Here is a 16,963-nt window from a genome sequence, read left to right on the forward strand (position 1 = left end):
GGCCGCTCCGGCGTGCTCGCGCAGCCGAGGTCTTCTGCGCATGCGCAGACCAGCTCTCCGGCGCGAGCACGCTGGAGCGGCCCCCATTCAACAGAGCAGAAGACCGCACAGCGCAAGTGCGTCTAATAGAAGGAGAAGGCAGCGTTAGTCGGCGCCATGGAGACGAGGACGCCAGCACCGGGGGGGTAAGTGTATAACTTCTGTATGGCTCATATTTAATGCACGATGTATATTACAAAGTGCATTAATATGGCCATACAGAAGTGCTGAACCCCACTTGCTGCCGCGGGACGACCCCTTTAAGGATGCCTCCACACGGGCGTTTGTGTTTTTGGGTGGACAAAACGCGCCGTGATAAGGCAAATGTGTGTCTGCTTTGTAAAGTGCGTCGTCGTGCCTTTTTTCACCCAAATCGAACAAATGATGGCTTCATATGGAAACATAGGTGCATAAAAAGGCAAAAAAAAGCTAAAACATAGCAAAAATTGCGGCATGTTCTATTGCAGCAGAGAACGCATCGCAGATGTAAATGACACCATTGAAAGACATTTGTTTCATAAATCTGCTTTTTTAAATCACTCTCACATAGAGCTAAAAATGCAGCGTCTTAGCGTCCGTGTGCAGGCACCCTAACATTTACACCATTCACGCTAAAGAAATCTCTCTTGACCATCAAAGAACGACACGTTTATGTCCAAATAGGAGTCTCAAAAACATCAAAATGTTTAGCAGGAGAAAAGTTCTTTTGACATTACCTGCACCTGTTCCTCTGTTAGTATGCAGGCTGCAGGCAGATAAATTGACCACCTTCACTTTCTACTATCTGTGCTTCACTATTCATTGATTAGTGTTTCCCAAACTCCAGTCCTCACGACCCCCCCAACAGGTCAGGATTTGCACAGTACTGCGCAGGTGATGCAATTGTCAGTGCCTTGGACATTGCCCCAGGTGTTTCTACTATAGGATATCCTCAAATCATGACCTGTTGGGGGTCGTGAGGACTGGAGTTTAGGAAGCACTGCTCTAATACTAGGTAGACTTTTTAGTAATTTTCCATGAATATACTGGTTTCCTTCAGGCAGAAATCTGCCAATTTACTCTAAAGCATACACGATCCAGCAGCCTCTAGTAATGCCTGCACACACCATACATACATAGTATTGGTGTGTCGTTTACAGAAGAGGAAGTCAAACTAGTTTCTTCCTCATTAAATAGCGGAAGCGTCCTCCCAGACAGAAGAGGTTGCCTTCGTCTCTGAGCTCTCTTCTCATACTGTATCTTACATACCACCTCGACACAGAAGTTTGTGCTGTCTTTCGTACTGCTTCTTCGGATCTTTCAATAATCTGCTGCCTTTCCGTTTGCCCGGTTGTCGCTGGTTGTCTTTATTTAAATCTGAATTCTCCATCCCACCTGTTTGGGCACGAGTGTGGATGATGGAGCTGTGGAGGCACTGTGCTCGCTGGCTTATTGACTGCCGTGTGCTCCCTCCAAATCATCGGGTAACTTTGGACACTGCACAAGTATGTGATCTTGCTCAAGCGCTTCGAGATGGAGTCCTCCTCTGCCAGCTGCTTAACAATCTGATGCCTCATAGTATTAACCTGAGCGAAATCAATGTCCGGCCACAGATGTCACAGGTATGAACTGTTATACTCTCACATTATGTAATCTCTGTATACATAGGATATACTTTAAAGAAATGCATTAGATGCCTGAATGTGCAACCTGCAGCATCCAGTTCTCCATGGCGGTCCTCTTCACTCAGCGTGTGCAGCCTGTAGCACAGTGATTAATGTTCTCCGCATTGGTCTACATGCCGATTGCATATACAGTCTTCCTTTTCCCATCACTCATTTTTCACACGCGTGAAAACTATCCTGTCCAGTCAATAAGAAACTGGAGCAAAGACATGTATAAGGATCTTAAAATGGGAAGTTATTTGTTTTACCATGACTAATTGAGTGGTTGGTATGTCAGTTCCTAATAGTGGGCGAGCGTGAGCTTCTTTCACTTCAGTAAGCAGAGGAAGATCTTTGTGCACCCACATGACAAAGATGGGCCATGACACGTGCGCAAAATCCTAATGCTTAGGCAGAATTCCAAATGAAAGTCTTACTATATGATTACCACCTATGCTTTACCTGATTTTAGAATATTACATCTTACGTCAAAACCCTTTAATGAGGTTCCATGAAAAATATTGTTTATAGTTAAATGCAGTCCATAATTATAAATATTTTTGCATTTACGCTTATTGACTCCTTTGGAGATATCCAAATTCCATGTACATTGGACATGTGCAAAGTTTGTATTGAGTGGGCTCGGGAGCCAAGTGCACTCCATACATAGCGGGTGTTGACCACCTTTGAGACATCTGGTTGCAAAAGCCACGATCTGAGTTAATTCTAATCGTGGCTGTTAACCATTTAAGTGCTGCTGTCAATTCTGAAAGATGTATTCAAATGGTTCGATCTGTGTCTAAAAGTCTCTAATAGGAGGCCCCTTGCAATTAAATCGTGGGGTGCTGTTCAGGTATTGTGGCATCCAAGGGCCATGTGAGGGCCCCTAGTGCTGCCATGAATGTTTACATATTAAGACATATCTGTGGCACATCTTAACTGGAAGCCTGCAGAATACACTATGACAGTGACGGCAAACCTTTTAGAGAAAGAGTGCTCAAACTGCAACCCAAAACCCACTTATTTGTTGCAAAATGCAAACACAGCAATTGGCCCTGAATACTAAGGCCTAGCCCGATATAGAGTTCTATGGCCACCAGGGCAAGTTTTGTGCATGGGGCCCAAATCACTGTGGTCTGGTCCTTTTTTTTATTGCATGTGACAGCTGCCATTTAGGACATGGTCATGCTTGCTAGGCCTATCTCCTATCTACTTGATAACCCGCTGTGCCGGATGTTTGGAGGGTTGTGCCAGAATTGCATGACATCTACCTTGCTGGCAGCCAGCCGAGCTTGCACATAGCCCCACCTTACAATGCATTAATGGATCTCTGTGACCCAGCAATGCAAATGCTTGAGCAACAGAGCAGTGTGTGGCAAGGAAGGCCTATGGGCTGACTTGGCTTAGGAGCTTTGTTGCAGTTTTGAATCCGGCAATCCCTATAGCTATGCCGCTGCTTATAAAATAGGATGCTTGTACATAATTTTCACCATGTCTACTAAGTTGTTATAGAATAAGCAAAAAGATACACCAGGTTGTACAAATCAAGGGCTGCAAATTGCATGTAGAAAACTGAAACTACTATTATTCCTATGCTCAGAAGAATTCCTCTGGCAATCTGCTGGTTCGGCCAGCTTAAGGCCTCATGTACAGTAGCAAAATTGAATAGCGGACTCCGCAGCGGATATCCGCTGCGGAATCCGCATGCAATTTTGCCGATAGGGAATCATTGGCCATCCGCGGTCAAATTTATTGCAATTTGCACCCGCTAATGGCATTTTAATGGATTTGCGTTTTATCACGTGCGGGAGAAAAAACGCAGCATGCTCCATTTTCTGCGGGTCTCCCGCAGGCTTCCATAGAAGCCTATGGAAGCAGTCCGGTCCCGCGGTACACCCGCAGCTGAATTTCTGCTCTCGGGCGGGAGAGCAGGAGTTAAAAAAAAGATGAGTGCACGGCGCATGCGCCGTGAAGAGGGAAAGAAGATCCGGCCGCGACGGACAGGAACCCGCAGCGTCCGGACAGGTAAGTTAAATCATTTTTCAGGCCTCATGTCCCCGGGAAACGAGGGACCCGCTGCGGGATTCTGCATGGAGAATCCGCGTGGGCCCGAATTTCCTAGTGGACATGAGGCCTGAGTCCTCCAGAGATTTGAAAGATTCCAAAGTAAATTTTTTTACAAAAATAAGACATATTTTTAGAAATTGTTAGTCATGTAATTCTTCTTCCTTTTTTTTTTTCAAATAAGTTCTGTTCCTTCTGGAGAATTAATTTGCATATAGTCAAGTAAATTGTCACGGTACACTGTCGTTGCTTCCCTGTTGGCTCACCTGTTGCTGCTGCCACGTTTGGTCACCGTTCATACTTCTCTCCTTCAGCGTTCTTCCCAGCTGCTAGGCTCAAGCCTCTGCCCTTAGGGTGCACACAGCAGCACCTAAAGGGCCTGTGAGCGTCCTGCTAATCTTTATCCAACCTATCCCCACACAGTCCTGGCTATATTAGGCATCCTTTCCCTAAGACCAGATTCACATGGCTGAGAAACGCATTGTGAGGTGTGCAAATCTCACTCGAATATGAATCCCATTCTTTTTAATGGAGTCATATACATGAGCGATACATGTTCTATCTTTTTGCGTTCCTTAGAACACATTGCCCATTGCTTTCAATGGGATAGTAAAACACATCGCACAACATGCGACGTGCACGCAAATGCGATGCAAGGTTTCTCATTGAAAACAATGGGGAATACTGCGCGATTCCCTAATGTGGCTGAAAGTCACGCCGGCGGATCACTACTTCACAGACGTGATAGGAGGCATTTTTGATAAAAAACGCCTTGCATCGGTGGGAAAACGCATATTGGTGAGCGCGTATTGAGACAAAGTTCTCTGCCTGAGATTGCGCTCAACTGTGCATGTCTAGCCTAAGGAGGAGGCCTAAGCAATTGTGATTCACCTGTTAAAACCTGATGAGTTGTTTGTGCGCTGTCCTGGTTTTAAGTGAAACAAAAGTTTGGTACCATATTAGCAATAGAGAAAATGCTATTGTTCTCCGTAAGAGGAAAAAAGTTTGTAATTATACCTTTTAATAGCTAACAACAAGAAATAATGTTAGTTAGCTTTCAAAACTACTTACCTTTCTTCATCAGGCTTACAGTAGGATACATCTGAAGAAGCATATATAGTATATACAAAAGGGAAAGACATAGTGTGATACATTTTATATTAATAACAGTACAGGATGAGGGGAAGAGTCTTCATTAGTCCACAGATAAGGATGCAGGAGTTTTATGGTCTCTTAAATGACCTGTTTCCCTCATTTTCCTTGAGGCAGAGGCAGCTCTCTCAGATGTTACAGCGCACCATAAAACCTTGAAAGATGTTCTAACCTGTGTTTAGAGTATCAAAGGTAGCAATAAGTTTATATTCCCAGATTTTTCTGTCTCCGTGGGATATGAAGCTGCCTTTTAATAACAAGCCTCGAGTGATCCACTTTGCGTCTCTGGCTGCAAAACTTCTTAGGGCACTGACAGGTCAGTCTTCTTTTTTTTGGCGATGAGACCTCATCCTAGCTTTACGTTTTTGTCCTGTTTCTCCAAGATAAAAGCCCAAAATCATAGGAGCAGGTACACAAGGTTGGACGTAGAGCAGGTGAATGTCTGAAGGATCTTATAGTCCTGCTCTGTGTTAGAGATCCGCATCCTGCCTGTGGTCAGTATGTTTGGAAAAAATCCCTTTGTGTGTGTTGGAGGGCAATGCACTTCTGATCATAAGGTCTCTTAAGTTTGGAGGTTGCCTGTAACATAGCAGCGCAAGGTCTGGGAATATAATTTTCGGGAGGTTATCTTTGTTTTGGAGTTTTCTTGCAGTTTTCTTTAGTACCTGTAGCTGTGGGTTGTAGGTACTACTAGGGGTACACAATAGTCTTTTTTTCTTCCTTTTTTCTCTATTGGAGCAATTGACTTTTGAGTATCCTGGTGGCTCTGGTGATTTGGTCATCAATTGAGGTGGGATAATTCAAAATTGTCATTTTGAGATAGTATAGATGTTTCTCTCTGTCTGTTGGGTTGGAGCAGATCGGTTGTACCTGTTCGCCTGGCTCTAGACTCTGGACTTTTTAAATGTGTTTGCAGTAGAAGCTATCCCATCTGAGGTATGCGAGCCGATCAATGGTTTTTGATACAGGGGTATCTGCATTGAGGAGTTTAGAATTTTTATGGTGTTTGTCAAAAAAGTTGATTTCTGCATCTGAGTAGCTCATTATCAGGATTATGGAGGCGTGAAGTTCATGGCATCTTTCATGGAATATTATTAGTTCTTGTTAAGAGTTGATCCAGATGATTACGATGTCATCAGTATAGTGGAAGTAGGTAAACCGATGGAACAGGATGCCAGGAAGTCACTTTCTGGGCGGGCTATAATATCTGACAGACTGGGCTCAGGAAAAGTGAAGGCAACAGTTCTCTGAACTAACATCAATTTAGAGACCATAAAATTCCCACATCCTTTGTAAGATGTACCATCTAAGTCAGGGTATAGAATGGTTATAATAATAATAATAATCTTTATTTGTATAGCGCCAACTTATTCCGCAGCGCTTTACAGGCTGCACTATTGCAGTTGGCCATAACAGGGAGTCCAAAGCTCATAAAAGAGCTAGCAATTTCTGTAACAGAGCTTTGATTGGCTGAGTGATCCCATGTAAAACCGTAGGGAAAGGCCAGTGGTCATATTGAGTAGAGCAGCAGCAGCAGCAGCAGCTTCTGTGTGCAGGGGCTCACTCAGATGAACATATTTAGCTTGCATATTGCGCACATGTAATATGCAGTACACCGCAAATATGCATGTAACATGCATATTTACTGCGTATTTTATGCACCAGACATTGATAATGGTGTGTATAAAGAATTTATACAAAAAAAAATACAGTAGGACATGCTCTGTTTTTTTTTCATGCCGTAATACATGCAGGTCTAAATGGCCCAATGTAAGTCAATAGGCTTTAGCACGGTATATTATGCACCCAAAAATGTATATAATACACAAGTTAAATACGCTTGTAGCCCTTAGCGTGACGCAGCTCGGAGAGGAGGCCAGCAAGAGAGACTAGTAAAGTGGTAGATGCAGGTGCTACACTATTCCCATGCAAATGTGGAGAAATAGTGAGCCTGCTGACCGTGGCCTCACCCAGACAGTGAGAAGACATGAAGGCACGTGACAAAAGGGCCCTGTTGACTGGGGGCAGAAGGAACGGCAAGCATCACTGTGGACCTGATGACAAAATGGTTGTGTGGACTTTTGTGAGTGGGCCAATAGTGGACCCCTTACATGCCATAAGGATATGTGAGTGAGGCTCAGCCTCAATAAATACCAGTATGCACACTATAATGGGACACCAGTGAGTAAGCTGGCCAACTAACAATTACTCCTGAATTATCGCAACATGAGGAGCAAGGTGTTACTTATAAGTGATGTTTAACCATTTTATAGCTGATATATAGGAACTATGGTTAACGATGCATGACAAATGTTTTGTTGCAGGAACATACTGAATGTGAAGAGAGAACTAAAAAACAGTTTGTGAGACTTCGAGTGGTAGTGTTAGGTCTATGATGATGTGCGTCCTAGCCCAAGGAAATGGCCCTGACGGGGCACAAGAGGTTGATATGTCATAAGAGGTTGGGTACCGGAAGTGATGAAGTATGGATGTCTTGCTACCACTGTAAGTGAAGGAATCACTGAATTGGCGCACGAATGGTTAAATGTATTATGAAGTATCTGATGTATGGGACGTATATGATTTACTAGCAGAATTGCCCAGATTCGCACAGGTCTATTTCGTGTAAAGTTTTGTTGTTTGTGTGTGTGGTTAAAAACTTTGTTTGCTACTGATACGAAGCCAACATCTTTCTAACATTAAATTAGCCACATACGCAAATCAAGAAGGTTTTTAACAAGACAGCTCTTATTTGCTTTTGTATTCTGCTTTTTTGCGAATATGTTGAGAACCGTAGATCCTAGAGAGCTGAGACCCAATCTAAAACTTTCTGAAGCACCTGATTTACCTATGTGGCAAATTTGGTGCAGATTGGTCCAGTCGTTTGGTCATGCATAAAGAACAGACAGCAGAAATTCACTTTCATATGTAAATATGTGAGGACCCAACAAGCACCTGGTGAGGAAGTGTACCTAGTGGCAAGAGGCCTGAGATAAGACTAATGTCAACTGGTGTTTTTTTCACCGTGTATTACGTATTTCTTGCACACCAGCGTGTGCGGTTGCGCACGGGCAGAGGTACATGAGCGGTTGTGTATAGGCGGAGGTGCGTGACTGGTTGAGCACAGGCGGGGGCGTGTTTGGAGTGTGATCTAGTCAATCCTTACTACTTCCACAAATAAATTGTAGATCCCCATTAGGATGAGCAATGCCGTCCAGTGTGATACTTGTGCAATGTATGCGGTCCTTGATCAGCCGAGGGCGCATACTGTTGCGCAAGCTGCGTGCTCATCGCACAATTGGAAGCCCAAATCCTGGATCTAAATAAGTGACTGGCAACATTGAGATTCATTGACAACATGGAAAGGAGTTTGCTGCTCACTGAGCAGGCTCTCGCTGGGGTAGAGGCGGGAGCGTACGGTAGTACAGAAGAGCAGGGGGAGCAGGCAGCTAGCTAGGTGACAGATAGAAGGAGGGGTAGAGGGAAGAGAACCAGGAAGGCTAGTCCTGAACTGGCACAACCCAGCAAGTCTGCAACATTGGCACATGAGAGGGATGCCATTACACACCGCTGAAGCGCGACATGCCCTCTGAAAGCCAGGAAGATGACTGCTCCAGTGAGGAGACGGGGAGCGCAGTGCAGGCTAGAAGGTCCTAGTGGTGGGGGACTCAATTATAAGGGTCATAAGATGGAGCAATCTGCCATAAAGACTGGGATCGTCGAACAGTGTGTTGTCTTCCTGACACTCGAGTTCGACACATCGCGGATCGAATTAACAGATTACTGGGAGGGGCTGGTGAGGATCCAGCAGTCATGGTGCACATTGGCATTATTAGAAGTCAATGGAGGGCCCTCAAAAATGATTTCAGGGACCTAGGATCCAAGCTTAGGGCGAGGACCTCTAGGGTAGTTTTCTCGGAAATACTACCTGCACATAAAGCCACACTAGAAAGGCAGCAGGATCTTAGGGAGGTAAACAAGTTGGCGTAAGAAGGAGGGGTTCGGGTTGCTGGAGAACTGGGCTGACTTTACTGTCGGCTACAGTCTCTACCGTAGGAACGGGCTGCATCTTAATAGGTAGGGTGCAGCTGTGCTGGGGGAGAAGATGGGTAGAAGGCTGGAGGAGTGTTTAAACAAGGGACTGGGGGAACAGGGCAAAAAGAAAAACGGGGGTAATCAGTGTAGTTAGCGACTTGGGGCCAAGTAATGGGAATGGGGGTCGAGCAGGGGGTAGGGTTAGTACAGTTAGAACTGACAGAACAGCCAGTAGTACCATTAGTAGCAAAATTAATTTAAGGAACAAAAATAACCGTATAAATTTGAGAAGGCATTCTCAAATTTCAGAGCATCTGTACTGCGCATGTGTGGCAGCGTGATGGCCAGACCATCTGCAGCACAGATAAAGAAGAAGAAATACAGGTACGCGGGGTCAATGACTACGGTCAGAAGAATTTGCAGGTTTGAAAGGCAGAGGTGGAAAAGGCTCGGGTTATGAATAAGATCCCGCTGAGAAATCTAGTCATTATGGGAATAGCTAAATTTTGATTACAGAAGAATGCAGATGGTGAGTGTGTTTTGCAAGAGTCTGGAGTCTCCTACGTTGGGGGCGGGCCCTGCATCATTCCATTTGGTCAGGAAGAAGCCACAAAAGAGATTTGGCAGTCTGGTCCACTTTCTTGGAAAAGTATAATGGGAGGTCAGTAGTGACGGAGGAGGTTGTGAGAATGGGATTTGGGAATTATTCACGGATGTGGCAGGGAGCACAGATTTTGGTGGCTTATTTCCAAGATCAGTGGTAAATGGCCCGAGATGTGAAAGGAGTCAGGTCCCGTTCGGGTCTTGGGGTTATTGAAGTTGTTTTCAATAGTTGTGGTGGTTGTGCTTTGGGATGGTAAGAAGTAAGAAGGTTTGTTTCCATTGAGACAACTTGGGGGTGGTTCAAGTCATCAACACACTGACGGCCTCATCACTGCCAGCGGTGAACTAATGCTTTGTTGATGCACTCTTTGACTTTATGACAGCATTCAGTATTGACTTGGCAATCTTTGCCCACTCTTGCTTGCAAAAGCACTCCAAATCTGTCAGATTGCAAGGGTATCTCGTGTGTAGTGCCCTCTTCAGGGCAACACACAGATCTTCAGTGGGATTCAGGTCTGGGCTCTGGCTAGGCCATTCCAAAACTGTGATCTTCTTCTGGCGAAGCCAGTCTTTTGTTGATTTGGAGCTTTGCTTTGGGTTGTTAAGTTGCTGAAAGGTGAAATTCTGCTTCATCTTCAGATTTTTAGCGGAGGCCTGAAGGTTTTGTGCCAAAATGGTCTGATATTTGGAACTGTTCATAATTCTCCCCACCTTTACTAGACCTCCAGTTCCAGCAGCAGAAAAACTGCCCCAGAGCATAATGCTGCCCAACCATCTTCACTGTGGGTATGGTGTTCTTTTGGTGATGCGCAGTATTGGCCTTTTACCAAACAAACCTTTTGGCCAAAAATTCAACCTTGGTCTCATCAGACCATAACATATTCTTCCACATACTTTTGGCAGACTTGATGTAGGTTTTGGTAAAACAGTGCTGGGCTTCCACTGGCCAGACATATGAATAATACGGAAGATGGTTTTCACATGCACTACACAACCAGTACTTGCCAGAAATTCCTGCAGCTCCTTTAATGTTGCTGTAGGCCTCTTGGCAGCCTCGTGGACCGATTTTCTTGTCTTTTCATCAATTTTTGAGGGATGTCCACTTCTTGGTAATGTGACAGTTGTGCCAAATTTAATCCACTTCTTGATGACCACATTCTCTATGCTCCATGGTATATGTAATGCCTTGGGAATTTTTTTCTCCCCTTCTCCTGACTGATACCTTTCAGCAATCAAATCCCTTTGATGTATTGTAAGCTCTTTATGGACCATTGCCTCGGCTGAAAAATGCAACTAAGAAAATATCAGGAAAATCCTACTAGAACAGCTAAACTTTACAAGGGTTAAACAAGAATCATTTAACATAATGGTAGCTGTGTACTGACTGATACCTAAACTGATGATTGGTTAATTCTGAACACAACCACATCCCCAAATATAAAGGGGTGTTCACACTTATGCAACCACATTATTTTAGTTTTTTAGTTTTTCTTTTCCTAAATGATTTCAGTTTGTTTTCAATGGAATTGTACAGAATTGGTCACACTGAAGGTGGAAATCTGAAATGTTTCATCTTTGTTGAATTTTTTAACATGACAAAACATGTAATTTTAACAAGGGTGTAGACTTTTTATATCCATTGTATATTATGGCTTGGGGTCCACTTTGACTGTCAAGACACAGGGGCGTAACTATAGGAGATGCAGAGGATGCAGTTGCACCCGGGCCCAGAAGCCTTAGGGGGCCCATAAGGCCCCTTCTCTCCATACTGAGAGCCCAGTACCATGAATAAAGCATTATAGTTGGGGGTCCTGTTACAGGTTTCATATTGGGGCCCAGGAGCTTCAAGTTATGCCTCAGACCCATAGATAAATACTGCGGTTACGCAACATTTGCAGTAATGATTTAATTGCGCAACTGAAAGTTGCTGTGCAGCCAAGTAACTGGTGCCATTTGTGATCTCTCATAGAGAAAGGAATAGCTGGTATTCTAGTGTCGTTGATTGTGGATCTTATAAATGGCCAATAAAACTGGAAAATGACTGCACAGGTAAAACGAGTGCAAAGTAAGAGAAATAGTATGCAAATGATGTAAATAAAGATGCCCTATGTAGTTAGGTGAGGTTCATGTAAATATGTTCTTTAAAAAAAGGAAGCTTCAAATAAAACAATTGGTATTGTGTATAATTAAAATAATATGCAAACATATTCACTGCTTTCAGTGTTTGCTTACAAATATTCACTATGCAGCTTGAATTATCTGTATAGATTTTTTGCCATTGGATAAAGGGCCAGCGCAAACAGTAAAAAAAAGTTTTTCCTTTCCTCATGCTTGTAGTCAGCACAACAATGGGACAGTGTAAATTTGTTTACCTGAAACTTCCATTTCCTGGAGCCTGTAGTCAGCACAAGCCCAAATGGGCTAATTGTCCTAGCTACAACCAAACAGACAGGTTAAAGCAGTAATTAACTAATCAGATAATCAATTATTCTACCCTATTAAGCAAAGCAGAGGACTTAAGGGACATTTACATAGAACGATTATCTCTTGAAATTCGCTCAAGTGGCTGCTTGGTAACATTTAATGCCATGCAGGGGCCCGGATGGCAGGAGCTAAGTTTTTTAGGGCTCTTGAGAAAGTTCTAACCATGTGATTGTTAGAAAACTTCCCCTGTAATTCTACATTGGTGGCTGTAAATTGTACTTTGAGTGGATTCAGCTCTTTGTTTTTGGTTTTATTAAGCCATTTTGTAAAGCCCTATTTACACGGGATGAATTTCGGGGAAACAATGCCCGGCACTCATCCCCACATGTACTCATTCCCATACAGGAGCGAGTATCGTTGACTCGCAGCCAGGCGTCTGGAGGAGATTTCTCTCCTTGCTCTCCCCTGCCCCTCTCTATTCACTTAACACAGCGGCTGTTCAGTACTGAACGGCTGCTGCTTACACTGAACGATCATCGTTCAGCTCATCTTTCATCATTCAGGCTGCAGAGAGACAGCGATACTCGCTCCTGTGCAGCAGCATGGGAGCAAGTGTGTACAGGGATGAGTGTCGGGCATCGTTTGCCCGACATTCGTCCCGTGTAAATGGGGCTTAAGACTTGCGTGATAGCTGTCAAAGAATCCAGAGAGGTCGTTCTGACCACACTATGTTCTGAAGTGATTCCAGACTATTACATATCTTGATGGTAGAAGGTCTATGGGCAGCCAATATAATAGTGATTACGTAGTTAGGAAAACGTAATTCTCTTAAATTTTTGCATTCAGCTTCCAGGCCGTCATATGCAGTGTGTGAAGATGTGAATGCAGAATACCCTTCTAGGAAAACAAATCCACTGTGGGTGGAAATCTTCAATAGTTGCCCTTAAAAGCTCCCATGCCAGATAGAACCATCTCCAAAGGGGCCAGGATGGAAAAATGCCAATCAATTCAGCTTGCTCCTCTAGCATCTTCCTCAATACTTTGGGTTTCAGAAGGAGACAAGTATACTAGTTTTCCTGCCTTGATAACTGAGAGTGGTACCGGCTGAGTGATCATACTGAAAGAGTGGTCATAAATGGCTACACATCCAAGTGGAAGAATGTCTCAAGTCGGGCACCACAAGGCTCTGTCCTAGGCCCAGTGGTGTTCCACATTTTTATAAATGATCTAGATAAGGAAATTGAGCGGAAACTGATCACATTTGCTGACGAGACAAAGTAAGGAGGGATAGCTAACACTACAGAAGAGAAAGAGGATTTAAAAAGATTTAGACAAGCTTGAACAGTGGGTAGCAACTAACAGAATGGTATTTAACAGGGAGAGGTTCAAAGTCCTACATCTGGGCAAGAAAGATTAAAAAAGCGCATACAAAATTGGAGGAATTGGGCTAAGCAGCACAATTGAAAATGACTTGGGTATACTAATAGATCATAGACTGAATATGAGTCAACAGTGTGATGCAGCAGCAAAAAGGCAAACAGACTTCTGGGATGTATTAAGAGAAGCATAGAGTGTAGATCACGTAAGGTGATTATCCCCTTCTATTCTTCCTTGGTTAGACCTTATCTGGCACCCCAATTTTAAAAAGACACAGACAAACCGGAGCAAGTTCAGAGAAGAGCTACCAGGATAATGAGCAGTCTGCTAACCATGTTCTATGGGGAATGGTTAAAGGATCTGGGAATGTTTAGCTTGCGAAAAAGAAGGCTGAGAGGAGACTTAATAGCTGTCTACAAATATCTGAAGGGCTGTCACAGTGCAGAGGGATCAGCCCTATTCTCATTTGCACAAGGAAAGACTAAAAGCAATGGGATGAAACTGAAAGGGAAGAGGTACAGATTAGATGGGAGGTGGTGAGGTGGTGAGTTCTAATTTTAATGGAAGTCTTCAAACTTAGGTTACACAGACATCTGTCTGAGATGATTTAGTGAATCCTGCATTGAGCAGGGGATTGGACCCAATGACCTTGGAGGTTCCTTCCAACTATACAATTCTATGATCTGTGCACTCCGAATGCCTCAAGTGAATAAAGCCACAGTCCACTCACCACTATAGTATGGAGGGTGACTGTTGAGCTCTGTCATTGACTGCAGCAGCCTGTTTACAGGATGGCACAGGCGCGCCGAGATTCAGAGCCGCTGGTGGGGGAATTACATAATAACATAACATAGTATATAAGGGTGAAAAAAGACACATGTCCATTTAGTACAGGCTATTACCCCCCCCCCCCCCCCCCCCAATGTTGATCCAGAGGAAGGCAAAAAAAAAATGAGGTAGAAGCCAATTTTTCCCATTTAAGGGAAAAAATTACCTTCCTGACTCCAATATGGCAATCGGAATAATCCCTGAATCAACAACCCTATTGAAGTTGATAATGATTATAACATTTAATATTGTATCACTCAGGGAAGGCATCCAGGTCCCTCTTGAACTTTTAGCGAATTTGCCATCACCACGTCCTCAGGCGCAAAGTTCCATAGTCTCACTGCCCCTACACTAAGGAACCCCATTATATGTTGGTGTAGAAAACCTTCTTTCCTCTAGACCTAGATGATGCCCCCTTGTTACAGTCACAGCCCTGGGTATAAACAGATCATGGTAGAAATCTCTATATTGACCCCCTAATATATATTTATATTGTTATTAGGTTGCCCCTCTGCTGTCTTTTTTCTAAACTAAATAATCCCAATTTTGATAACCTCTCTGGGTATTGTGGTCCATCCATTTAATTTATTACTTTAGTTGCCCGCCTTTGAACCTGTTCAAGCTATGATATGTCCTCCTTGAGTACCGCTGCTCAAAACTGTACACAATATTCCATGTGTGGTCTGACCAGTGACTTGTAAAGAGGAAGAACAATGTTGTTGTCATGTGCCCCTAGACCTCCTTTATGAGGAAAGGTGAGTATGAGCTCTTTGTAATGTTTTTCACACGGGAACCCATTTTTATAAGAAGCCGCTTTAAGTCATGTTAAACTTTCTGAACTCTTCTTCTGGGAGATTCTAGAGTGTGGTGCACAAAGCACACCCAGAAGACTTGTCAACTGTTCCGGAAAGCTATTGTATTGTTGAATGTGTGCAAAACCTGTAGTCACGTCTTAGGTCTGCAGATCATTTAGCCAGTGAAGTGTGTCGTACAGCTCTTCTTGAAGGGGAGGAGCTCATTTTATGATGAGGGGTGCTTTGCCTTCACCGGGGAGTTGGGCAAGTATCTGCTGGAAGTGTGGGACAGACATTGGGACAAGTGTAGGAGAGGGCTTATAATGAGGCTGTAGACAGAAGGACAGAGGCCATGATGCCCAGTTAGTTTTTATTCATCTGGTAGAAGTGATTGCTGGGATCCAGAGAAAGTTGATGAGTCAGGTGGGTTAGTCAGCAGTTGCAACTAGTGTTAGGCCGGTCTCACATGAACGGATTTAAATTGTAGCTTCCGTGATCGCTGTCCACACTTGGTGCGGTAATTCGCAGGCATTAAAATGCATTGACTTTCGATGCTTCACTCCCACTTACGGGTAAGAATTGCCGATTCCGCGAGTAGAAGAAAAATTGCAGCATGCTCTATCCAATTATCTCTGTGGATGTGTTAGTTATGCAGAGCATACACAATTTAATTGCGTATGGACACATATTCGTACTCAAGTTACTAGGAGACCAAATAACAAATGGTATGAAGAAAGCAGGAATTTGTGGACAGACTATGCAGGACGGAGTCTGGGGAGCAACACAACCATCCAGACTGCTCTTTGCAACCTCCACTTATTCTTTTGGGCTCTTCCTCCACAAGAATAAGGTTTGGTTTTTTTTAAATGGTTTATACTACTTCCAAAAAAGTAGTATAAACCAGCCGTGCCTAGAGAGCAGCATCCCGTTCCAGAGGCTCCCAGAACATCTCACCATGACAGCACAAGAGAATGTCGCCTAAGCAAGAGAAGAGTGTTTCCATGGGGTTGAGCAACTTTCTGATGTCATTCCCTGCTTGTGTTTGTACTTCTGTGCTATCCTTAAATGTACATCTGCCTTAAAAACCACACACGTACACGCCCATATGCAATTTGTTTCTGCAATCATTTGCAGGTCTTCTGCTGCGGATGTTCACACATAGAATCTGACTTCTTTGTGTGAGCCCAGCCTTAGTGGGCAAAGTGTAAATGTGCCTATCTACTTAAGGATACAATTTGTAAATCTGTACAGACTCATCAAAACAATGCTACCAATTCTGCAATTTAGTGGGAGATTCTTAAATGCATTTTGGGAGGTATATTTATATCTCGCAGGGCCAGTCTTAAAAAAAGGATAAATCTGTAAAACTAGTCAGACTTTTTGGAGAGTTGGCCTCTAAAGAGACACCCAACAATCTCCACCATTAGGCAACAGACCCTATACATTTTAGATTATTGGATCTGAGGGAGAGACTGCATAAGGCTTTTTTTTGTTTAGTAACAAATGTGGTAAGTTTTTGACAAGACCTTTCCAGTCTACACTCCCTTAAACCCATATTTTGTCTTTTAACTCCCCATGTAAGGGTCTGTGTGTTCAACTGAGGACATTCTGGAGGAATTCCCTTTGTAATGTTCCTAGCCATGATTTTTCACTTGACGCTATGCAGAGACTCTAGAATATAGAGGAATACCTTGCTTTACATTCAGTGGAAGTGTTCAAACAAATTCACCTTCAATGGAAGTGTTCACACAAAGGCTGGACAAATATCTGTCTGGGATGATTTAGTGAATCCTGTACTGAGCAGGGGGTGGAACCCGATGACCCTGGAGGTCCCTTCCAACTCTACCAATTTTATGATTCTACATAAACCACTTCTACTGTAAGAACATCACAGAAGGGGAAATATAAAAACATAAAAACAATCATAGAAAATGGCCATATACTTACTGACTAAGGAGTGCATATAGCTGCATCCTCTCACCATGCAGGTAGCAGACTACCAAA

General features: G+C 43.5%; 1 protein-coding gene across 2 annotated transcripts in view; it reads left to right on the forward strand.

The window, feature by feature from the left end:
* Positions 1–1,227: 1,227 nt before the first annotated feature.
* Positions 1,228–16,963, forward strand: part of VAV1 (vav guanine nucleotide exchange factor 1) — a 72,823-nt gene continuing 57,087 nt past the window's right edge. For both annotated transcript variants that reach the window (XM_066574043.1, XM_066574050.1), the window contains exon 1: positions 1,228–1,640. In XM_066574043.1, the coding sequence (XP_066430140.1) occupies positions 1,434–1,640 (207 nt within the window). In that variant the 5' untranslated portion in view covers positions 1,228–1,433. The remainder of the gene's footprint in view (positions 1,641–16,963) is intronic.

The sequence above is a fragment of the Eleutherodactylus coqui genome, chromosome 1 (assembly GCF_035609145.1).
Source record: "Eleutherodactylus coqui strain aEleCoq1 chromosome 1, aEleCoq1.hap1, whole genome shotgun sequence".
In the NCBI taxonomy this organism is placed as follows: Eukaryota; Metazoa; Chordata; class Amphibia; order Anura; family Eleutherodactylidae; genus Eleutherodactylus; species Eleutherodactylus coqui.